The 24,936-nt window shown below is 25.3% G+C and overlaps 10 protein-coding genes across 10 annotated transcripts; 8 read left to right on the top strand and 2 right to left on the bottom strand.

Moving 5' to 3' along the window:
- Positions 1-1,782, bottom strand: OCT59_016067 (uncharacterized protein; the record flags this gene model as incomplete). The annotated part of the gene is made up of 6 exons (XM_066132225.1): positions 1-32; positions 105-143; positions 215-1,079; positions 1,166-1,179; positions 1,312-1,639; positions 1,729-1,782. The coding sequence occupies 6 exons, from the start codon at positions 1,780-1,782 to the stop codon at positions 1-3; spliced, it is 1,332 nt and encodes a 443-aa protein (XP_066003233.1).
- A 1,686-nt stretch (positions 1,783-3,468) lies between these two features.
- On the bottom strand, positions 3,469-4,430 carry OCT59_016066 (uncharacterized protein; the record flags this gene model as incomplete). The annotated part of the gene is made up of 4 exons (XM_066132224.1): positions 3,469-3,590; positions 3,931-4,045; positions 4,119-4,200; positions 4,264-4,430. 4 exons carry the CDS (start codon positions 4,428-4,430, stop codon positions 3,469-3,471), a joined length of 486 nt encoding a protein of 161 aa, XP_066003232.1.
- Positions 4,431-5,421: 991 nt separating this feature from the next.
- OCT59_016065 (uncharacterized protein) lies at positions 5,422-5,625 on the top strand (the record flags this gene model as incomplete). The annotated part of the gene is made up of 1 exon (XM_066132223.1): positions 5,422-5,625. The coding sequence occupies one exon, from the start codon at positions 5,422-5,424 to the stop codon at positions 5,623-5,625; it is 204 nt and encodes a 67-aa protein (XP_066003231.1).
- A 723-nt stretch (positions 5,626-6,348) lies between these two features.
- On the top strand, positions 6,349-7,725 carry OCT59_016064 (uncharacterized protein; the record flags this gene model as incomplete). Its single annotated transcript, XM_025324452.1, has 1 exon — positions 6,349-7,725. The coding sequence occupies one exon, from the start codon at positions 6,349-6,351 to the stop codon at positions 7,723-7,725; it is 1,377 nt and encodes a 458-aa protein (XP_025185955.1).
- A 3,798-nt stretch (positions 7,726-11,523) lies between these two features.
- OCT59_016063 (uncharacterized protein) lies at positions 11,524-12,698 on the top strand (the record flags this gene model as incomplete). Its single annotated transcript, XM_025310104.1, has 5 exons — positions 11,524-11,641; positions 11,714-11,775; positions 11,863-11,990; positions 12,054-12,131; positions 12,215-12,698. 5 exons carry the CDS (start codon positions 11,524-11,526, stop codon positions 12,696-12,698), a joined length of 870 nt encoding a protein of 289 aa, XP_025185954.1.
- A 604-nt stretch (positions 12,699-13,302) lies between these two features.
- On the top strand, positions 13,303-13,888 carry OCT59_016062 (uncharacterized protein; the record flags this gene model as incomplete). The annotated part of the gene is made up of 3 exons (XM_066132222.1): positions 13,303-13,481; positions 13,562-13,808; positions 13,874-13,888. The coding sequence occupies 3 exons, from the start codon at positions 13,303-13,305 to the stop codon at positions 13,886-13,888; spliced, it is 441 nt and encodes a 146-aa protein (XP_066003230.1).
- Positions 13,889-15,241: 1,353 nt separating this feature from the next.
- On the top strand, positions 15,242-15,578 carry OCT59_016061 (uncharacterized protein; the record flags this gene model as incomplete). Its single annotated transcript, XM_025329397.2, has 2 exons — positions 15,242-15,398; positions 15,484-15,578. The coding sequence occupies 2 exons, from the start codon at positions 15,242-15,244 to the stop codon at positions 15,576-15,578; spliced, it is 252 nt and encodes an 83-aa protein (XP_025185953.2).
- Positions 15,579-17,939: 2,361 nt separating this feature from the next.
- OCT59_016060 (uncharacterized protein) lies at positions 17,940-18,510 on the top strand (the record flags this gene model as incomplete). Its single annotated transcript, XM_025310103.2, has 2 exons — positions 17,940-18,267; positions 18,335-18,510. 2 exons carry the CDS (start codon positions 17,940-17,942, stop codon positions 18,508-18,510), a joined length of 504 nt encoding a protein of 167 aa, XP_025185952.2.
- Positions 18,511-20,936: 2,426 nt separating this feature from the next.
- OCT59_016059 (uncharacterized protein) lies at positions 20,937-22,538 on the top strand (the record flags this gene model as incomplete). Its single annotated transcript, XM_025314058.2, has 4 exons — positions 20,937-21,392; positions 21,472-22,324; positions 22,391-22,447; positions 22,519-22,538. The coding sequence occupies 4 exons, from the start codon at positions 20,937-20,939 to the stop codon at positions 22,536-22,538; spliced, it is 1,386 nt and encodes a 461-aa protein (XP_025185951.2).
- Positions 22,539-24,169: 1,631 nt separating this feature from the next.
- OCT59_016058 (uncharacterized protein) lies at positions 24,170-24,799 on the top strand (the record flags this gene model as incomplete). The annotated part of the gene is made up of 1 exon (XM_025310102.1): positions 24,170-24,799. The coding sequence occupies one exon, from the start codon at positions 24,170-24,172 to the stop codon at positions 24,797-24,799; it is 630 nt and encodes a 209-aa protein (XP_025185950.1).
- Between the last annotated feature and the right edge of the window lie 137 nt (positions 24,800-24,936).

Here is a 24,936-nt window from a genome sequence, read left to right as displayed (position 1 = left end):
TCACTTAATTTCGCAATCTAAGCATTCTGAAACTGTATTATGTATTTATAGTATTTAAACGTTAATAAATAATAAAATAATTATAATATAAAGGGAATACTTACTTGGATTTGCTGATGTTGATTGAGCAGTATAACTAGTGTCTATTAAAAATAGAAACAACATTAATAATGTAATATGGATTATATGATAAAACAAAATTAAATTTAATTACCTAAATCGAATTTAAAAGATGATAAATCTGAAAAATTTACTGGTATTGGAAGATTTTTGAAATTTAAAAGTCTACTAGTATAAATTGCTTGTGGATGCGTTTTGAAGCTTTTGGATTTATCTTCATTTGACCTGTTTTTGAATTTTTCTTCTCTAATTTTATCACATTCTTCTATTTGAAAATAAATTTCACTATTTTGACTATTGGCACCACCTTCTTCAAGTTCTAAAATTCCATCATCCCATTTTTTTAATAGTTGATGCAATTCTTTAGTGGTTGGTCTGTTTTTTATTTCAGCATCCCAACATTTTATTATCAAATCTGTAAGTATCTTTGGTATGTCATTAGAAATTGTTGGTCTAAGTCCTATACATATTTTAATAGCTAAAAATTCATCATGAGGAATATCATTAAAAGGAATTTCTTCAGAAAGAAATTCGTTCATTATTATTCCAAATGAGTAAATATCTGCTGCTTTTGTATATTGTTGTCCACGTAAAACTTCTGGTGCCATATATGGTAATACTCCATAAATTCCTTTTTCTTTAACTGTTTGCTTTATATTTGCTGGTTGACACATTCCTAAATCACTTATATATGTAGGACCAAATAATATATTACCTGAATGAAAATCTTTGTGAACTTTTTCAGCATTATGAATATCTAAAAGTCCTCTTGCAATTTGTTGTAATTGATCAATTTTTGATTTATAATTGATATAATCTTCAGATTTATTTAAATAATTTCTCAAATTTCCATCATAACAATATCTTATAACCATCATATACTCTTTATTATTTGGATCTTGAGTAATACCAAAACATTGAACAATATCATTAAGATAAATCTGAAGATGAGATTTAATCTAATTATCATTAAAAAGGAAAAATTTTATTATAAATAAATACAAATAACAATCTTTATATATAAGACAGAGTAAGTTTAAATTACCTCATTTAAAAAATCTGAACATATATCAGAAGAATTATTCAAACTTTTCAATGCATATTTATCATTTTGCTCTCTATACCATTTTTGATTTTCAATATCCCAATAATAAATATATCCTTCAGGCCATTCAGCTGAATAAATCTTACCAAAACCACCTTCCGCAATATAAGTGATATTTTGAAATTTTTCAAAAGGTATCCATTCAAGATATTTTTTATGATATACAGCATTAAGTTGTGATTGCTGTATAAATTCATCAAGATCTTTATTTCCACTAGTCCAATTTTTAAAGTTATCTTTAAATCTTTTAGCATTACAAGATTGACACCATTTGTATCCTGTGCCAGGTTCTTTACATTCTCCACATATTCCATATGCTTGTTTTCTTTTTTCTAAATCTCTTATATAAACTAATCTTTCATCTACATTTTCTGATTCAATAGTTAAATCAATAGTAGGAATTGTAACATGGAGCTTTTAATAGACAAAAAATTATTGATATTTTTAACTACAAAAATTCAATAAAATAATTATAATTATTAAAAATATTAAATTGCCATTACCTGATATTCACTTAAATCAGTACTCTTCCATAAATTTTTTGGGGTTTCATTCATATTAAATTGAGCTGTGGATTATAATTTTAATTTTAGTTATATAAATAAATAACTACGTTACTCAAAATAAATTTCAGAATTATTATGGGGAAAAGAAAAAAATTATGAATTGAACGAAGTTCGACAAATTGCGCACATTTGTATAATTGTATTACTTATTTGTATTACTATTTGTACTACTATTGTATACAAAAATTACTATTTTTGTATCAAAGAAAATTCGTAAGCAGCAGCTGATCATTATAAAAAATAAATCTAACCCGAAATGGTTAAAATAAAAATGCGAAGTAAAATTATCGGTAATGTAGATCATATAAATTTTTTTCTGTATTTTTAAAAAAATAAATAGCAATAAGCCTATAAATAGAAAAAAATAGAAAAATCATTGCCAAATTATATCAAAAATAAATTAGTTTGAAATAAAAATTTTAATTAATTCGAGATCCGGCTATAAATCAGTGAAAATTACTATCAAAAAATGGGGCGAAATTTTGTAGATCATTAATGAAATTCATTTAATTGGCATTTTTGTGGATAAGGTATCATTGCATCAAGTATAACAAAATGAAAATGTTACGCAGTATTTTATAGCAGAAAACCACAGCTTTCGAATGCATTATTAATTTCCCTTCCGATGAAAATTAAAAAATGACTTGTCTTTGTGGCGACGGCAGATTCTTATTATTTACGAATTTTCACTGATCGACATCCGGATCACGAATTAAAATATTTTTAATTAATGAAAATCAAGGTGGATACGAATAATAATATTGTATGATTAGTTAAATGAACTTTGTCTATTAAATATGGTAAATGAAAGAAATATAAGATATTTCATACTATTATCCGTAGGGAAAAGATAATAATATTATGAACATTGAAGGAACCCCGAAATTTGTATTACTTACTATACGGTAAATGTGAAATTGTAAATTTTTAAATTTTTTTCAAAAATTCGACGAAATATTTGGTATATCATAGCGAATATTCGGCATATTACTAATCACTATAATGAATTTACTGAATAGTTCGTTAAAAATTATTATTTTAATTTTACATGAATAAATTACGCGAATTTAAAATTTTAACATGAAATTTTGTTATATCACTATATGAATATTTTTGAAGATAGAGTAGAAATTTTTTCAAACAAATTTTTTCCTTTTGTGCCGTTATGGGTGGTTTATGTTTCCTATGAAATTCATTAAGTTGCTTATTACTATTATTTATTATAGGTTTTACAGGATGGACTTTCAGCATTTTTAAAAATAGCTAGAGTAAAAAAACAGCAGTAAGTTATGAGCGTATTCATTACTTATTAATTTTATGTGTTGTTACAGTGAGAAAATGTTAGTTCTTTATAGTAAGTTTATTTCGCAAAAATTCTTTGGTATATTCGTAAATTTTGAAAATAAATCAGTATAAACAACAATTCTTCATTATATTCGTAAAAAAAATCAGAAAAAATTTGTTAATTTTTTTCATATATCAAAATCCGTATCACGCCTAATATTCGCTATATCATAAATTTCTATATGCAAAAGCTCTACTAGTATATATAGCGTCATATAAAGTTGAGATGTTTGATATTTCTTTAGCTTCTTCAAATGCTGCTTTAATTTCTTTTCCTTTATAACCACAATATTCTAGAGAATTTACAATCGAGCTATACAAAAATTGAAATATTTATTTTAATCCTTTAGCTGGTGGTCTTTCAATTGAATTAGAATTCATACGTTTATAAGCTAATTTCTTATAACATTCAGAAGTTCCCTTTCCAAATTCTGGTCTTAGTCCACTACATATTGCTAAGTTTTTTTATTGTAAAATGATAGTTTTCCTGATGGTAATTCAGCCATAACTACACCTAGACTATAAATATCGGACGGTGATGTATATGATTCTCTATTAAGACTTCTGGTGCAATATATGAATGGCGTTACTACATATACTTTATCATCTGATATTTGTTCATTTGCTAGTCCTGATAATCCAAAATCTGAAATATAAGATATAACCTCATCAGCTTGTAAGATATTTTCACTATGAAAATATGTAATTTCATTAAGGTTTATTGATATTTGACGCAGTCAATTTTATCTATTCATAAAATATTGTTAAAATTATTTGAAAGACGATTTCACAAACTTCCTTTATCAGTAAATTGTATAATCATCATCATAAATTTTTTAGTATCCGGATTATTAGTTATTCCGTACAATGTTAATCCATATTCTTTAAACGTATTCCAATGTATTTTAAGCTATAATTTTTAAATAAATTATCATTAATAAAAATATAATAATTAAATTAATAATAACATTATAAAAACGTACTAATTTTGATTTACCATCTGTCCATATTGCAGAATATACTTTGGAAAATCCACCTTCATCAATTTCTTTTATATCTATAAATCTATCAAATGAAACCATTCAAGAACCATCTTTTCTTGTATTATATATTGTATCTTTTATAAACTTGTCAACGTCCGAATTTCCACTGGTCCATCCTTCCATCATTAGTTCTAAGTGAGTCACAATTGTTACACCATGATTCCTCAATAAAAGGTTTACAATATGAAAATGTTTGGCGGAGTCTCCATTTGAGATATTTAATTTATTTAAATAGAGTTTCCATTGGGTCATTTTCGAAAATTAATTTCACTTGATATATATTTTTTTATTATTTTTTATTTGTTTTACTAATAAGGAATATTTTAACCAATGGTGGAAGTTATTCCGATCATTGATACCCTATTTCGGATCATTTTTTTCCAATTCATTGATCTGTTATGATTTCATGGCTGTGGATTTTTTTAATGATTCTATACTAAATTAAATCAAATAATAAAGCACATCAAATTTTGACATTTTTAATATTAATATATTATTATAAATAACGTATATATTTTGTAAATCGTTGATTTTCACGTTAATGAAAACTGCGCATTGTTCGTTCCTCCAGAAGAAAAAATAAATCATTAATTTTAGGAGAATCTAGAAAATTGAAATAAAGTTTTTTACTATTGATATTACCATTTATTTTCCAATAATCGTCGTAAAATTCTGCGTCTAGTACTGAACGAATACGATAAAACATAAATTTTGTTTACAAGCAAGTCGTAATTAAAAATAATTCATAAGGGTATACCAGTACAGGATTATACTAATATTATTTTCTTATTATCTAGTAATTAAATACTAAACTGTGCTGTACTATAATGAAATAAATTTAATAATACAATTGTAAATTTTGATTTTAATGTTTTATTAAAACAATTAGGTTGTAGAATTTAGGACCTTTTAATATTGATTAATAAAAGTTATCAATTGTAAACTGATAAAATATTAATTATGTATCTGCTTTGTCAATAACATATTTGTTATTACTATACTTCAAATGATGATGGTTCCATTTCAGCCGAAATTTTTGTAAATTCCGGGGAATAAACCAAAATTATACCTCGTGATGGAATACCGATGTTATGTTCGTGAAATTCGTATAATTTTGAAAAATAATTTATTATAAATTGATAGCAGTAAGTTTGAAATGTAAATACATCTTTAATAAAATTGGTATTATTTTAGAATGTAGATTCAAAGACATCAATATTTTCAATTGAACAATCAGTACAAAATGTTTAATCAAACTAAAATTAGTCATATTTTCAATAGATTGAACGTAGCTAGACGTGGTAATATTCATTCTAGCCGTGAAAATAATATCTTTGTTCCTTTAATGAACGTTAATATCCAAGAACGTAGTTATGGTTGTTTCATTCGTAGTATCTCATTACCACCGAATGTAAAATCAGATGATATCACAGCTGAAACTTCCTAAGAGCTTTTCTAAATCACTATTTGATATAATAGGTATAAAGATGTAATGGGTAGATGAAATAGAAAAGAAAAGAACAAAGGATGATAAAAGAAGATATAAAGCAATACAAGATAAAGAAGATGAAATGACATTTAGGAAATAAAATGCAGAAAAAAAAGAAAAAAAATTTAAAATAGAAAATACTAAAAAAAATTAATCAACAATAGTTCATGTACCGACGTACGTAGAAAATATTACGTAGTTAGCGTAAAAATCTAGTTACGACGCTAGTGATAAATATAGGATAAAGTTAATCATTTAAAGTCTAAGTAAATATAATTTGTATTTTACAAATTATACTTTATAAAGAAATGTTTATATTTATTAGAAAGAATTAAAATTGATCGTATTTGATTTAATTATGTGTTAAATAGTATAATTTGTGGTCGAAATTATATTATTTTACGTTTAAATTATCTAACGAGCCAATAAGACACTATTTAGGATTTTCCGTTCCGTTCCTTAAAATTATCATTTCACCATAATTTGTCATTGATGATCATTTTGATATGAAAAGTTAAAAATGTGGTACAACATTTCACCAATCATTTGTAAAAAATGTACGACATTTCACAAACCATTTATACTAACATTTAATTACCGTTTTTGTAAAAAAAATAATTTTTTTTTTTTTCATTTTTTCATTTTTATTTTTTTTTCCTTTTTTTTTTAAGAAAAAGAAGAATGCCCAAACTATACAAAGACATCCTTTATTTAATATTTCAAGAATTACAAGATAATAAAGAAACTCTTTATTCTTGTCTTTTTGTTGATAAAACATGGTGTGAAACAATTATTCCAATTTTATGGAAAGACCCATGGAAATTCTTAAAGAATGGTTGTAAATTACGAAAAAGAGAATTATTATTAAATTTAATTAATTCGAATTTATCGGATGAATCAAAAAATAAATTAGGTCAATACTTTAATTTTTCATATAAGAAACCTTTATTCAATTACGTTAGTTATTGTAAACATTTAAATTTAATAGAAATCAAAAAGATTATTAATAATGATACATTAATCATTCAATTAGAAATAATCAATCTTCTTATTAATGAAAATACAAAATTTACTCATCTTTATATACCTAAACAATTTAATTATCAAATAAATCTTTTCCCTGGGTTTCAAAATTGTTTTTCAAATATTGTATTTCTTAGTTGTAGTTCCAATATAGGTGATAATGTTTTGGATGGTTTATCAAAAATTTGTAAATCAATTAAAGAATTGGAACTTATTATTGATGAGAATAATAATAATTGTGATATTATTAAATTAATTGATATTCCTACAAATTTAATTAATGTTCGTTTATTAATTAAATATGACTTTTATATTCATATTAATTATGAACCATTTCATAAAATTCTTGAAAAATCTTTAATGAAACATTCAAATACTATACGTTATCTTAAGATAACTAAACAACCTACTTTAATGATTCTTTCATCTTTTATTTATTTAATAAGATTAGAATTGGATTGTAGTTGTCTTGGTAGTCGTCATTATCAATGGAATTGTTTGGAAAATTTATCTTTACCTTTTTTACAAATTTTAAAAGCAAGATATGTTCCAATCAAACCTATAACAAATTTAATTGAAAATACAAGTGGTTCTCTTGATGAAATAAAAATTGATTATACTTATCATAGTGAGAATGATAATAAAAGAATTATTCAAGTTATTTATCATAATTGTTCAAATCTTAAATATCTTACTTTAGTAATTAAAAGTAATAATCTTATTGAATTAGAAAAATTATTAATTACTTGTAAATATTTAATTAAATTAAATATTCTCACTGATGATAGAGTATTTGATTGGAATAATTTATTTGATTTATTAATTAGATTATCTCCAATTACTTTATATAAATTTAAATTTTATAATTCTTATGTATCTCCTGATTTAGATTCTTTAAAATTATTTTTAGATAATTGGAAAGGTAGAAATTCTTTATTATTAAAATTTAATATGGATATTAATGATGAATATTCTGATTTAATAGAAAAATATAAAGCAGAAGGTGTAATTAATAAATTTGATTATTATTCTTAGATCTTAGGTTTATTAAATAAATAAATAACGATTATATTAATAATAATTGTTGCGTTTATAATGGTAATAACGTTATATTACATAAATTAAGAATTTAGCATTATCGAATTTATTTATTTATTTTATGTCAAGCAGGCAGCGGTTAAAGTAAAATTATATTACAATCAGAAAGTAAGTATAGTCCCTATAAGAAATATGTATACGGAAAGGATACGTTTTGTATACATTTTTTGTACGTTTCTATAGATTCCGTATACAAATTCCGTATATTTAATAAGCAATTCATTTTTGAACATCTTTTAAAAAAACTAATGTATAAGAAATGTATACGGAAAAAATTAATCATGCGGAATGTATACGGAATTTTTAAACTTAATATTTTTAGAAGATAATTTACAAAAATCCCGTATCATAACACGAGATCACATGATTGTTTATTGTTTTGTTATGATACGTTTTTTGTTTTTTATATAAACCCTTACTTTGATGAGTTTGATCTTCCGATCTTCCTTTCTGTCTTTCCTTTCCTTTCTCTTTCTCTTGTCTTATTTTTGTTATTTTTTCTAAATTTTTCTTCTTTCTTTGTCACCCCCTTTTAAAAATAATTTTTTTTTTCGTACCTCACTTTAAAAAAATTTTTTTTTCGTCACTCTCCTTTGAAAAATTTTTTTTTTCGTCACTCCTTTGAAAAAAATTTTTTTTTTTCGTCACTCTCCTTTGAAAAAAAATTTTTTCTTTTATTCCCACTCTTCTTTTTTTTTAAAAAAATTACTTCTTTCTATTTCTATTTCCTCTTTATAAAAAATTTTTTATTTTTCTAACTATGATGTCCTCCCTTCCCTATAAAAAAAAAATTCTTTAAAATGTACTTAAAATATACTTATGTATTTTTTTAAAATATACTTAAAATATACTTATATATTTTAAAATATACCTAAAATATACTTAACATTTTAAAATATACTTAAAATATACTTAAAATTGTTAAGTATATTTAAAGTATAAAATTTTATACTTAAATTACATTTAAAATATACTTAATTGCAATTTAAATATAATTTAAGTATATTATAAGTACATTTAAAAATTTTAAGTACATTTTAGATATATTTTAAAATATTTAAGTACATTTTAAGTATATTTTAAAGAAATTTTTTTTCATAGGGCTTTAAAAAAAAATTTTTTTTTAACTTTCCTAACTTCGTTACCCCTCTTTTTAAAAAAATATTTTTTTTGGTTTATTCTTTATTCCCCTTTCTTTTTTATTTATATTTAATTTCATAGGCCAGCAGATTTTTTTTTGTGAGAATATTCAGTTTCTTTTTTCTTTTTTTGTAGATCAGTTTAGGAGTCCTTTTTTTTTGTAGGATGATTCAGGATTTTTTTCTTTTTTTAGGTCAGTTCAAATTTTCTTGTTTTTTTGTAAGTTGGGTTCAGATTCTTTTCTTTTTGTAGTTGTTTCAGTTTTGTTGCTTCAGAGTCTTCTTTTTTTGTAGGTCAGTTTTGGATTTATTTTGTTGTTTTGGTTTCTTTTCATTAGACGCCTCATAATTCTTTTCTTTTATGTAAGTCAGACATTCTGGAGTTCTCTTTCTTTTTTTGTAGGAATGCTGACCTTTGGTGACTTGGACGATTGCAGATACTATATGGGGTTTTGTTTATAATCTTTTTTTTTTTTGTTCTTTTAGGTTGTTTGACTCCAAATGAACCTGAACTTAGATAATTTTGGTTGCAATAGGTGGTTTTAATAAGGAGGGAATTTTCATAATGTATTTGTACTTTGTTTATTTTTTATTTTTTATCTAATTTAATAAAGTAAAATTAGATTTATGTAAATACAATTATAGTAAACTGTAATACAAATAGTAAATTTAGTGACCAAATCGTATAAATTTCGTGATAAAATCAGTGATCAAATCATGTAAATTCCATATAAATCCCGTGCAAATTCCGTATCCAAACCATATTTTTAGTGATACGGAATTGTGCATTTTTCCGTATCCTATTATGATACGTTATTTCTAAGGAAAAAAAATCGTATAAAAACTTTATAAAAAACGTATCCAATTTTTTTATAGGGAGTGCTACAGTAGAACAGCTATCATAAACCAGACCCTCACTTGTAAAAAAGTAACCTCTGTTCCCTACTACGACCAATAAGCAACAATAATGACGCATACCTAAAAAAATTAAAATTAAAATCTAAAAAATAATTATTATTGTGCTGCAGGAATACTAATATTTAAAAGATGTAGGTGATTAGACATAAATAAAATGGATGAATTAAATAAAAAACTAATTGTTTCCTTACATTTAATCTTTTTTGAAATTTTTGGTTGTGATAGCATGTAAGAGAATTATATTTATATTTACATTATTACAGTAATAAATTACTTTTTGTAAATCATTTTCAACATGTCGGGAAAATGTCTGTCGGGATATATGTTGTCGGGATAATGTCATGTAGGGAAAACTAGAATGTCGGTATAATGTCCATTAGAGATGTGTCATGAGGACCCAGAAATATATATATAGGGGTTAGGTGATGAAAAAAATTTTTTACTATGAGCTGTACGCATTTTTTCAGGGCCGGAATTATGATAATGTCAGTCGGTTACTATAATAGGAAATAAAATTCTGACTGGAATTATCTAAAAAAGGAGAGATTTTCATGATTTTTTAATTCAAAATACGCAAACTCAAACCTGACACTTTATATATATTTCTGGGTCCTTGTCCTGTCAGTAAAATGTTCATTCGGGAATATGTCTTGTTGGACAATCGTTGTCGGGCAAAGGGTATGTCAGGAAAAAGGTTGTCCGACATCGTTATACCGATACCATTAACTATTTCTCAAACTTAATTAACTATAGTTTTCATACTGTTTATCGTACTGTTTTTCGTTCTTTTTCGTTCTATTATTTTTTAATAAATTGGCAACATACATTCAATTCAATTTTACACAAAAAAATTTTTTTCTTCTTTTGATCGTCATTGATCGTCATTCTAAGATATAATGGGACAGAATCGATGATCAGTAATATTCGGGATTTCGGAACCGATAATTATTGGCATGTATTCTCATTAAAATTTTTTGTTTTTAGTTTAGCAAAATTTTTTAAATACATCAATTAAATACATTCAACACATTAGACCAATAAAGGCTTTTTCTAAATTCTTTTCTGTTCCATTTCCTTTTTTATAATAGATTACTAAAAGAAACATTGCACATTAAATTGTTGATACATCAAATAAATTATACTAATTTGAATTTTAATAAAAAAATTGATTCTTTTGGAAATTAACTAATTTCGGGATTGAAAATGGTCCCTTTTTTTTGCTGTAAGTTCAAAGAAATATGTAACATACATAATAAGCAACTAAACAAAAATGGCAATTTAAACAATTGTAATTCTTGAAAAAATAAATATATAAAGACATTAAGAATAATCCATTTTTCGTCCCTTACCTTTTGATTTTTTTTTATCAAAAAGTACGGGTACGTAAATAATATTATTATATATTATATAAAAATGAAATTAAATCTCAAGAAGGTCTCGATCCTTTTTATCTCATTATTTGTAATTTGTTTATTGGCCATTCCAGGAAGAATTCATAATGTTGATAATGATGAACATCTTCATTTGAGAGCCTATACTGATGAAATTCAAAAGCGTCATGAACCGTTTAAATTTATTCAAACCGATTATTTTAAACCTTTTGTACATCTACCTTTTACTAATAAATCAGTAACTCGTTATTATCAATTGACATTAAAAAAAGTTAAATTATCTCCTGATGGTTTTGAAAGAACTGTTTGGAGGGTTTAATGGTCAATATCCTGCTCCAATTATTCGTGCAAATCAAGGAGATAGAATGATCATAAATGTTGAAAACAGATTTGGTGATCCAGCAGGTATTTAAATTTTTTTTTCAAAAAAAAAAACTTTTAAATATTAGATTCATTTTCTTCTTTAAAAATTTTTAGCCGTCCATTGGCATGGTATGCTCCAACATGGTACAAATTGGTACGATGGAGTTCCAGGACAAGTAAGTAAAATTATGATTATTTTTTTCTAACGTTTGTTTTTTTTTAATACTTAATAAAAAGTGAACTTTATTCAATAATAATATTAGACTCAATGTCCAATTCCAAATGATGTTTCATTTATTTACAATTTTACTACTGGAGACCAACACGGTACCTTTTGGTATCATTCTCATTTTATGGCTCAATACGCTGATGGCTTACGAGGAGCATTAATGTAAAGTATTATAATAATTTTATATACACTCACATTACTAATTGTATATTTTAATAAATAAAGTGTCCACGTTCCAGATGATCCATATTTAAAAGAATATGATTATGAATACGTCATTACATTGTCTGACTGGCATCATAGGTAAAAGAAATTATAAATTATCTCATTTCTTTATAAAATTCGAAAATTTTATTTATTAAAAAATTAACTTATTAATTATAAAGAACAACTGGTGAAATCTTACCAAATTTCATATCTCCAACTTATACTGGTAGACGACCCGTTCCTGATTCACCACTTTTGAGCGGTCGTAGTAGATATAACTGTAATGGGGTTCCAGATGGATCTAAATGTAAACCAAATGCTCCATTGGCGGTTTATAATGTTAAAAAGAATAAAAAATATAGATTTCGTATAATCAACACTGCTGCAGATGCTTTCTTCATATTCTCTATTGATGAATATAAATTAAAACTTATTGAATCAGAAGGTATATATATTAAACCAACTATTATTGAAAAATTACCTATTAATGTTGGACAACGTTATTCTATAATTGTTAATGCTGATCAACTGATTGGAAAGTATTGGATACGTGCAACTATCGATAAAAGATGTGCACTAATTAACAATGCGACAATTAATTTTAATTCTTCTATTGATTGGAATAGTCTTGGTATTCTTAAATATGAAGGATCAAAAAAATGATAAACCTAAATCAAAAGAATTTGTCGAAAATTTCAAAATTTGTCGTGATTAGGGATCAGAAAAGATTCGATTAAAATCGAAACTATCGAAAATCGATAAGAATCGATTTTAAATCGAATCTCGAATAAAAATCGAATCTACTTATTGTGGCGCAGTTTCATTAATTTGACAACTACCCGGCAATTTTTGCACAGATGTCACATATCATATAATATCAATTACATGATTTTGATATTTGCTTTACCTTTTATAGTTGAACGATGGTTTTATTTTAATATTTTTTGTACTACAACTTTAGTCTCCATTTTTCGCGTCTCCTTACGTCTCTATTAAATATACAAGTTTTAAATAAAAAACTTTTTTATTATAAAACTCATTAAATTTTCAATTTAACACTTGTATTTCGTTAGTTTATACATTTAAAATGGTTGATCAAGTATGTACGTGTTGTAATATAAATAAAGATTTATCTTTCTTTCAAGGAAAAAATGGCAAGATTTTTAAACAATGTAGTCAATGTCGAGCAGAAAGAAGATCTTTTTATCAGTAAAATAAAGAAAACTTTGACCCAGTTAACCATGTAAAAACACATAGTCCTAAAGAGATGTCTATTGCGTTAAAAGAGTTGATTTATTCAGTAGGTCAGCAAGAGTATGTGGAGAATTTTGATCATGGAATAGCATTTTTCCAAACTATTACACTTGAAGATTTTAGTGGTTCAGCAAAAGAAATTGCAGATAATATAAGAAATCTTGTATGTGAGAGTGATGGATATTATTATATGTAAGTATTACACTCTTTAAAAAATACTTTTTGATTAATGGAATGCTAGCAAAAATTCATTCTATATATTTTTATATTAGATTCAATTGTGATTATCAATCAAAGAAAAAAGAGCCTATTTCTAGTTTTTGGTACAAGTGTTCACAAAATTCTGATTTAACTAAAAGGGCTAGAAAAATTGAAAATTTATCAAAGCAGCGTGATAAATTGCCTATTACGAGATATGATTGTAATGGAATACTTAAAATCGCAATAGATATTAATTCAAAAACAGCTGATATTCAACTTTATCATGATTTAATCCATGATAGACCAGAAAGAATCAGTGTAAATCAAGAAATCAGAAACTTTATAGGTGATAGGCTTCATCAAACTCCTGCTGAAATTTTTAGTCAATTAGAGATTAATAATCCAAATTTAACACAGAAGCAATGTCACTATTGGTGGACTATACTAATTAAAAAACAATATCAAAAAGATTTAGATCAGTTAAAATCAAGTTTATTATTATTAGAAGAAAGCAATAAAGAGATAATAATGCAAAATATTGTTGGAAATGTCAAATATTTGGCATTTATTATGCCATTTTTCAATAAACTTATTCATAATCAAGAAATTCTTATTGATGCAACTTGTAAGCATTATTTTATTGATTATTATTTTACTAATTTGTTTTATATTAATTTTAATTAATTTGAAATTAGACAAAACCAATGCATTAAATTTTGAACTATATGCAGTTATTGGTCAGATAGATGGTGCTAGGTTTGCAGCTGCATATCTGTTTCTTGATAATGCCAAAAAGGATGAAGGAGTTAGAACTGAAATATTAACTGCATTCTTAACTAATTTAAAAAAACTTGGTTTGCAATTTATTAATTATTTATTTATTTTTTAACAGATAAAGACTGGTCTCAAATCAATGCTGCCAAAATTGTGTGGAGTAATTGTAAAATTCAACTTTGTCTTTGGCATGCAAAAAAATCAATCAAAAAAAAATTAGCAGATAATTCAGAGCCAAAATATAATGCTTATAATCCTATTGAAGCCAATTCCCAATTTTCTTTCATTGATATTCTATGGTGTCCTATTATACCACCTAATTTACCATTTATTTTTTGTCCTAAGACCTTACAGGTAAAAATTTTAGAATTGTTTACTAAGCATTTTCACTTACATCCACTCATTCCTATTGGGAGTGGAGAATTTTTATCAAGTGAAGACATTTGGAAATTATTAACAGAAGAAATGTATAACTTTTGTTATGAAAATGACTTAAAATATGTCTGGGCTTACATGTGGTGTAATTGGTATAAATTTAATTTATGGGTATTATGGGCACGAGCAGCAGATCCAGAAAAAATTTGTATTTTCAAAACTACAATGTTAGTAGAATCTCACTGGAAAGTAATCAAGAGGAATTATTTGCCCAGATTTTTAGACCGCGTTTAGATTTGGTCACTTTTATCATAATAACACGTTTATTACCTCATAGTGAAGCCATGTATAACAAATATAAATCAGGAAGGGAAAAAGTTTCTTGGAGAAAAGAATTTAAGAAATGTTGGAAAAATTTAGCAAAGCAAGAATTTTCAGGCAAGTTATATTATACTAATACAGATCAATGGATTTGTAGTTGTCTTGCATTTCTTAATAATAGGTTTTTTCTTTGTAAGCATTTGGTTAAATCAGTTAATAATATAATTACTATAGAATTTTTTAATATTGTACAAAGACAAGGCATTTATCCTCTTCTTGGTATGGTACCTGAAGAGCAAAACTATTTTAATGGAACTTTATTGAACAAAGTAGCAGGTGAAAAAAGATCAGAAGGTGAAATGGAAGGTACAAACATAACAGAAGGTGCAGAAGATACAGAAGATGTAGAAGGAGTAGAAGAAGTAGAAAGGATGAAAGGTATAGAAATAACAGGAGTATTTTTAAATTTTTTCTTTTAAAATATATCTAATATTAATTAAATTTAATTGTAAATAAAAATTAGAAAACATGGAACAAAAGTTTCAAGAAATTGAGTCCTATCTTGATCAGGCAATATCAATTGTACATGAGCAACATGCCTCAAACAACTACAAATGAATAAAAGCAGTGGATAAGAATTTTGATGGAGTTCGAAAGCTTGTTAATGATATTACAAAATTTAATAGACGAATTACCAATCCACGAACTTGGAAAGATAATACAAATTCAACAATGTATCTTGAATAATAAAAAATAATTGAATAAATTTGATTTTCTTTAATAAACTTCATAAAATTTTATTAAATATTATATATTAAAATTATATAAATCTAACCAAAATCTAATAAAACTATTTACTACTAGTATATTAAATAAAAATATATGATAATTATCCTGTTCCCATAAATCTAACTGCTCTTACATATTAGTATCTATTTTGTAATGCTGTAACAGTTAATCCTGTTAAAAGACAAACTGTGTTAGATAATAAGTCTATATAACATTTAATTCCAATAAATCAAAGACCATTTTGTAATTAAAAAAAGCAAGAAAAAAAATTATAAGCACTATAGTATAAAAACAAAGAAACTTACACGCGAATTTTTTTGTCTATCCGTTCACGTTCAGTAATTGTAGATTGTAATTTATTAAAGAAAAACATTCCTAAAGTCAAGGTAAATATGTATAAACTAACGAAATACAAGTGTTAAATTGAAAATTTAACGAGTTTTATAATAAAAAAGTTTTATTTAAAACTTGTATATTTAATAGAGACGTAAGGAGACGCGAAAAATGGAGACTAAAGTTGTAGTACAAAAAATATTAAAATAAAACCATTGTTCAACCATAAAAGGTAAAGCAAATATTAAAATCACGTGATTGATATTATGTGATATGTGACATCTGTGCAAAAATTGCCGGTGTTGCTGGGGTAGTTTAATTTGACTGTAAATTATTATTTGTTCATAATAGTTAATTTTGGCCAAATTCATAATTCCGCCCGCGAATCACGTGACAGGACACAAACTTCCTAAAAAGGAAATTTTATCTCCCAATAAAATTCAAGTTGCTATCGCACAAGGTTGTACAAATTTCCAAAAAAGGATATTTTTTCGTCGATCACTGTAATTTTTGTAATCACGTGATATGTGTTTAAACACACCTATTATAAATTGTATAAAAAAAAATCGGTATTTGCGAAACGATTAATCGCGATTAATCGATTTTAGAATCGATTCTAATAATGGGAATCGATTCCAATCCCTAGTCGTGATCTTGATCCAAAACATTTGACACCTCTTCAACCCGTTACAAAATATGATGGAAATGTTAGTTAGTGCTTCGACCCGGATGAAAACTGTCATCCGGATTACACAAAAAAAAAATCTGGATTATATCCGGATTGACCCAGATTTTAAATCCGGATCAGATAATCCGGATAGAAACCAGAAACCGGATTGGATTTACAAATGATCGGCAATAATTCTGGCCAGAATTCATAATGCCGGCCAGAATTACAAATTGTGTAACATTTTACCCAGTGGCTAAACTATTTTCTGGTGTCACGTGATGTTAATTTCGGCCAGAATTACAAATTTGGCCAAAATTATCCAAGACCACGAAATTTACATAATTCCAATTTCATTTTAAAAATACTTTTCTTTAAAACAATTTCATATTATTTCAGCATTGTCTCAGACTATTGTTTAACATTTCTTTGTAAATTAACTAATTATAAAATTTTAAACAAGATATTTTTATATACAGCTAAAGATTACTATAAATAGATGTGTTGGGTTAGTAAGGCAATTTTTTAAGGATTTGTTTCTTCTTTCAAAAATTAAAGAATCATTTGAATCAAATGATATAACACTAGTTTTAATTTTTAAAAAAAGTTGTTATAATTATATAAATTTATAATATTGAACAATTTTTCATTTAAAACAATAATTATTATTTTGTTGTAACAAAAATAATATAAAGTTTTTTTTTTTGAACGTTTGAATGTGAAATCTAAATCTAAAATTATTTGTTATTTGTTAATGTATAAATTTAAATAAACAAATCTGATACAAACTTCAATAAATAAATTATAATCGAAAAATCTTCTTAAACTTACTGTATTAAAAAGTTTAATATAACAAATATAAATTTAATAAATTTTAATAAAAAAATTGGTATTAGGCACAAAAATAATTAGCCATTATATCATTTAGATATAGATCTTTATGGATCAGCAAAATTATTATTAATAAAAAAAAAATAATAAAAATTTCATCCGGATTCTGGGTCAAACTGGATATTTTTCATCCGGTTTATAATCCGGATGAAAACCGTGAAAATCTGAATATCTGAAAAAAAAAAAAATCTGGATCAATCCGGATTGATCCGAATACGGGTCGAGGCACTAATGTTAGTGACTTTTTCAATATTACCGTTAAATTTCAAAAAGAAGGTGATGGTATAGTAAAAGCTGTAATGAACAATAGTTCATTTATACCACAATTTAATGATCCAACCATAAATAAAATTATAAGACATATTCCACCAGAAGAATTACCTAAAGAACAAAATTCATTAATTTTTGATAATAAAAATGGTATAGTAGAAATTGCTTTATGGAATAATAATACTGATGAACATCCATTTCATATGCACGGACACGTTTTTGGTGTAATGTTTGTTGGTGAAAAAAATGAATATCCTGATGAAAAAAAATATAATAAGAAAAATCCTGTAATTAGTGATAATGTGACCGTTCCTGGTTTTGGATATTTGGTTATACGTTTCATCGCTGATAATCCTGGTATTTGCTTGGGCTTTTCATTGTCATATTGAATGGCATGTAGAACTTGGACTGGTTCTTCAATTAGTAGAACTTCCTAGTATTTTAATGAATGAAACTATACCAAATGATGCTTCATCTTTATGTTTTAAAAATGATTATCAAAAGAAGAGAAATCCTACGACACCATTTCATAATCGTGAAAGAATGTTTAATCCTGTTATAATTAATGAAATTAGAAGAGATATTAATAAAATCAGATAGAAAAAAAAAAACCTTTTATAAATATATTTAGATTTATTAAACATATTAGTAGTGAATAGGGATGGACCTTATAAGTATTTAGTAACTAAAATTTTTATTTAATTAAATTGAAAATTTTTGCTTTTTTAATTTATAGTTAATTGATAAGTAGTAGTTAATGATAATAATTATATTCTAATATAATTGATCAAAATAGACTTTTATGATTGATCATTTATCTTTGCTTGAAAGTTTTGAAAGTTTGAAAGTACAAATCCTTAATTCATATAATTAATTAATTAATTGGAATGATATTTTTAATTTTAAATTTAATAAAAAAATTATTTCGAGATATTGGTATCGCCAAATTCACCATAAAATATTTTGTTATAATTTTTCCGAAGTCACATATAACCGTCCAACTATCATTTTTTTACAGGCGATCCTAGGGGGCGATCCTAGGGCTGTTAGCCTGTTACTACATCAATGTCATGTTATGTTATTTTAATATAAACGAAAAAAAATCAGCAGAAAAGTTTATAAATAAGCAATTAAAAGACAATCATAGTGATTTATCATACTATTTTTCAAAAAAAATTATCATCGTTATACTTACTATACTAACAACATTTTTAACTACAAGTCAGGGTAGTCCATGATCTTTACTCAGAGTTTGCAAAAAAACTTTTTTGGATAACAAAAGCTCAACACATGATCTCTCAAATGGGACAAACATTAATTTTAGGAAAAAAAATGCTTTTTTTATCTTTTTATCTTACTTACATCTTACGTACGTCCATTATTCGATTAACTTTTCATGAAAAAAAATTTTTTTTTTTTCACGTTGAGAAATTCTCGATTAACTTTTTCATAATAAAATAATTACACAATAGTTTATTTTGTATTAAATTTATAAGTAATTATCAAATAGACATTTCCGTAGATATCGATGTTGTAAACTTTATTATTACTCTATTACTCGTACTAATCTATTTAATTTTATGAATCATACTGGTTTATGTCTTTTAACTTCTTTAATCTATTATATATTTATATACCAGATAAAGGAACCAGGTTTACCTTATTTTCTAATATTTTTTTTTAAATAATAACCGGTTAAAAAAACCATATGCTTAACATCATTAAAGAACTCAAAAGAAATTGAATTTAAAGTATTGGAGTGAATAACAAAAATCATAATTGAAACGAAATAGTTCCAATGAGTTTTTTGCTTTAAAATTTAATTAATTTAAAAATTTTACATTTATGATACAGGTCTGAGGTCTCATGATTTATTTGAGCTTTTGATAACTTAATGATATTCTTTAAAAAAAAACTGAATGTCAAATCTTGATATTCTTATACTAAAAAAAAGGAAATCGTGAGTTTATCTAATTGAACATTTTTTGGAGTTAGTTGTTTATAGAAATTAAAATGAATTTAATAAAAAATGTGTGTCATTCAACAAACATTTTAATGTATTATGGAGTGTAATATTTACATGAGTAAAAATTTAATACTGTAATGTAATTATTGCTAATATCTTAAATGATCTCTAGATTTATCCGATAGAAAAAAAAAATTATTTGAAATAATGAAAATTTACTATGAATATAATCTATTTTGTAATTACTTTTCTCACAGAAAGTCGCTCACACACTATTCATGCTACGCTGTTGCTTACAAAATTAATTTGTATTGTGTAGTTTAAATTTCGAGTTATGACATTCTAGATAATTTTTTCCGATAGTATAATAGATTACAGTAACTTTCTTATTTTCATCAAGTTGATTTTTGATTTGGAATTATTAAATTATAAAGTAAACTCTAGCGTCATATTTGTATTAATGTGATGCAAATTTGATTGGTTCCTTTTAGGTCCTGGTATTTAACAATAAAAAAAAAATAAAAAAGAGGATAAAAATGTACACAATAAAATACCTAACTAATACATAATTAAATCACAAACAAAATTTATATTAATTAAAATTTGTGTTGGCTAAAAAATCTACCTAGACTAACTTTATATGCAGTACACTGTACGTCAAAAATCCGAGTCAAAATACTGTACCACCCGTTGAGCTACTAGTAATGCAACTTTTACTAACCAACTAAAACTAGCACTCCTAATATTCAATTGCTCTCACAGACACAAGTCACACAATCCACAAGCAGTTATCCTGGAAATCTTAACTTTCAAAGCAAGGGGTCCTGATGATCGTCATACCGCAGCAAATGATTTATATCGGCTAAATTTATGCCGATTCTTTTTTATCCTCATTGAGGTAGATTGCATATTTAATTGATACAGGTACGGAGTTACACAACAGGTGCAATTCAACGAATATTTATGTATTAGGTAACACTAAATTTTTTTTGTGACCGTGGAATTCTTTTTCAAACAAAATTTGAGACAAACTTACTTCTAACAGAATTATAAAATAAAAATGAGCTTTATTAATGAAAACCAACTAACATCTGAATTTAATGAATTAAATATTTCTGATAAAGATTCTAATTCCGTAAAAATTAATCATGAAAATTGTTATAATCCACCTAGAAAATTGTGGTGTAAAGAATGTGTTCCTCATTGCATAATTGAAAGATGGACCAGTGGAAATGATGATATTGATAATCTTATCAAGGATATAATTTATAATGCGACACAAAGACATGGTTATCCATCATTTCTTGAATGGGTTTCATTTGATAGATTTGAAGATATGAAACAAATAGGTGAAGGCGGATTTGCAAAAGTATATTCTGCAACTTGGATTGATGGTATAGCAAAATACATTAAACAAGATGATGGAAATTGGATAAAAAGTGAACCAAAATCCGAAAAAGTTGCTTTAAAAAGGCTGAATGGATCACAGAATATGTCAGCTGATTTTTTGAATGAGGTATATTTTTTTCACATTTACTTATTATAATTTTAATAACTATTAAGATTAATTTAATTTATTTTAATTTGTATAATAGCTTAAAACACATTGGAAATTAAATTGCTTTCAAGATACTTCTTTAAAATTTTATGGAATAACTAAAGATCCAGCAACTGAAGAATTTATGATGATTATGCAATATGCAGATGATGGAAATTTGAGAAATATTCTTTCAAATAATTTTAATAAAATTTTCTGGAATGATAAAATTAAATATTTATATTATACAGCAACAGACCTTAAAAATTTACATAAATTAGGATATTTTCATAAAGATTTTCATAGTGGAAATATATTAAATATTTATGGAATTTCTTATATTTCAGATTTTGGATTATCTAGACCATCAAATGAACAGAAATCATCAGATAGTAATAAAATAGTTGGTGTGTTGCCATATATTGCTCCAGAAGTTTTAAATGGAGAACCATATACATTATCTTCTGACATTTATAGTTTTGGTGTAATTATGACTGAAATATCATCTGGGAAACCACCTTTTCATACAAGAAAACATGTTAATAGCTTAGCATTAGAAATATGTAATGGACTCAGACCAGAATTTGGAAAAGGAACTCCTGAAATTTATAAGAAATTAGCTCATAGATGTATGAATGCTGATCCAAATCAAAGACCAACAGCCAATGAATTATATGAAATATTAGATTGTTGGTATGAATATTATGATAATGAAAAATATGGATATAAAGGAAAAGAAGTTAGAATTGCATTTGAAGAAGCTGATAAAGAGATACCAAATATTTCAGCCTTGTATGAAAAAGATCCTGATGCTATTTACACTAGTAGAGCATTTACATTTAAAAATTTATCAAAACCCATTAATTCATCCTTTATTGTTACAACATATCTTAATGAAGAAGATAACGAAGGTATTGCATTATATATTATTTTATATAAATTTTATAAAATAATTAAGATAATATTCATTATAATAGGTTGTCAGGATTCTCAGTTAGTTGACTTAGAGATTTCTAGTTCATTAAAATTAAAGGGTGAGTATTAACTTATTACCTTTATCTATTTTACATGATGTAGAATAAACTTAATAATTTTTAAATAATAGATGATGATGTTGACAACTAAACGAATCAAATTCGAAATCTTATACTCAAATATTGTTTTTTATTTTTTTATACTATCTTAAGATATTATGTGGATTTTTTTTATTAAATATTTTTATATACGTAATATCGTAAAGGAAAAATCTACTTTCATGGCTTTGTAATTAGTTGTTTTTATTCCTATTGCTATTTTCTCACTTCTAGTTAGTTCAATAATTCATTCCTACTTGTCATCTTGTATTAAAATAATAAAATAACAATTAAATAATAATTTTTTAAATAATAAATTTGGTTTTTTACAGAAATTAATACAATAATCATTTTATTGCAAACTTATTAATAACAAAAATAATATTAGATCTATCAAATATTCTATAACCACTCGACAGCAAGAAGCAAGCAGTTCACCAAAATGCAACTAAGAATCAAATGTATCTTATATCTTTGCGTAATAATAAATTTATTATATAAATATATCTTGTTATCAACTTGAAATAAAAAAAATTATAAATTATATTTTTTTTTTTGTATGAAACTTATTTCACTTTAATTAGGAATGGAATAACTCACTTAGTTTGCGAACTGATACTGTTGAAAAACTAAATTGAGTAGAGTCAAGCTGAAAAACCAGTTCCATAATCAGTTTTTGTCACTTTGTCCAGATCCGAGACAGTACATATCAAATTTATTAAAACCAATTTGAAACTGTTGACGCAACAAACTGAATGGAGCGAACTGACTCGAGTAGCTCAATCCGAAATTTTTTCATCCCTTTAATATAATTAGAATTGGTTTATATTATTGTTTTGTTAATTACATTATAATGAAAATTTATTCAAAAGACTGGAATGATAATTGAAGCCCTTTTCAGATATAAAAAATAAATTTTATGAATTGCATTAGGTTTCTATATCATTTAAAAAATCCATATGTTAAGCTTTTTGCCTGCAGTTTGATTGAATAATTGATGATAAACTTTATTAGATTATATTAATATTGAGTCAATAAAATTTAATGTATAAATGGATTAATAATATAATTGTTATATAATTGAACTAACTTTATTAATTCATATTGCAATTGCGTCAGTACATATAAACAGATTAATGAAAATATTAAATAAATTCTTTGATCCCTATATTAGGAAATATTAACAACTGAGAATGAATTAAGTCTTTTATTTTTTTATTTTTTACTACACTATTATTAATCAGAGCGTTACTGCGCTTTATTAATTTATTTCTGAATTAGTCAAACACGGTCAATCGTATAACCACTTGCATGACCTAAAAATTACGTAACATTAATTTGCCTTTTTTTAAATAAATACCCTGACATATGTTCCAGATTTATGAAAATCAATAAAATCATTTCCCAAAAATTTTATGAAACAATATTAAGAACAATATATTAGTTATTGATTTTGACGGACCGATATTTTTTGTGAAAAATGACCGAGTTATACTATATCTTATGTACAGTGTATTATAGTATATACCCTCGGCTAAAATTTGTTACAGTTTAATTATACTTATTATGACCCACCTGTGGGTCAAGTTTAATACATATGACGTGTCAAAGATTCATAATTTTGCTATATATACCCTACTGTTATTGCAAATAATACTGAACCCTCGATCAGATTAGTTAACCATGGACATAAATCAACTTAACCAATTGAAACGCAACAGTTCAGAACTTCAGGAACCTTTACATCAAAGAGTTGTTTCACAAAAAGGACCAGAAACGATTGATGACTGGGAAATGATAAAAGAATGTTTTATGGCTCTCAACGATAACACAAATCATTTATTTGATATGATGAATAAGCGAGAGAAAGTTTTTGATGCTATTTTAAACCTTTTAGAAGAAATTTTGATAGATAAAATGTCTTTAGTAGATGATTTATCCATATATAGAGACTATATTATTGATCTTATTGAAGAAATAGAAGCTAAATTGGGTACCGACACATGGAGAAAAGTAAGAAATGCCATTCGTAAGAAGAGAAATAACAATAGAACGGATTTTGAGGAAAAGGAATTAGAATTTATTTCAGAGCTGGAGAACAAATTAAAAGATGTTGAGATGACTGTTAATGAGTTCGAATTATTGATGGAAATTAATGCAACGGGTAATACCGAATTTCATAAAGGTAAACGACGAGTATTGAAAGAAGTTAAAAAACAACTCGAATCGTCTCTTCCCAACAACCTACAAGTTTTTAAAGTGCCACTAAGGAAGCTTCTTTATGCTCATGAAATTTGGAAACTGTCAAAGTAGATTATTATTACATAGTTTATTTGCAGTAATGTTTCAAAAATTTTTCATATCTTTAATTAATAGCTTTTTTTAATGTATTGGGTTAAAACTGATTATGTGGCGCAGGAATTAAGATGAATTTAATTATTACTATGACA

The sequence above is a fragment of the Rhizophagus irregularis genome, chromosome 24 (assembly GCF_026210795.1).
Source record: "Rhizophagus irregularis chromosome 24, complete sequence".
NCBI lineage: Eukaryota > Fungi > Glomeromycota > Glomeromycetes > Glomerales > Glomeraceae > Rhizophagus > Rhizophagus irregularis.
Note: the sequence above shows the minus strand (reverse complement) of the source record. Positions and strands in the feature narration are given on the sequence as shown.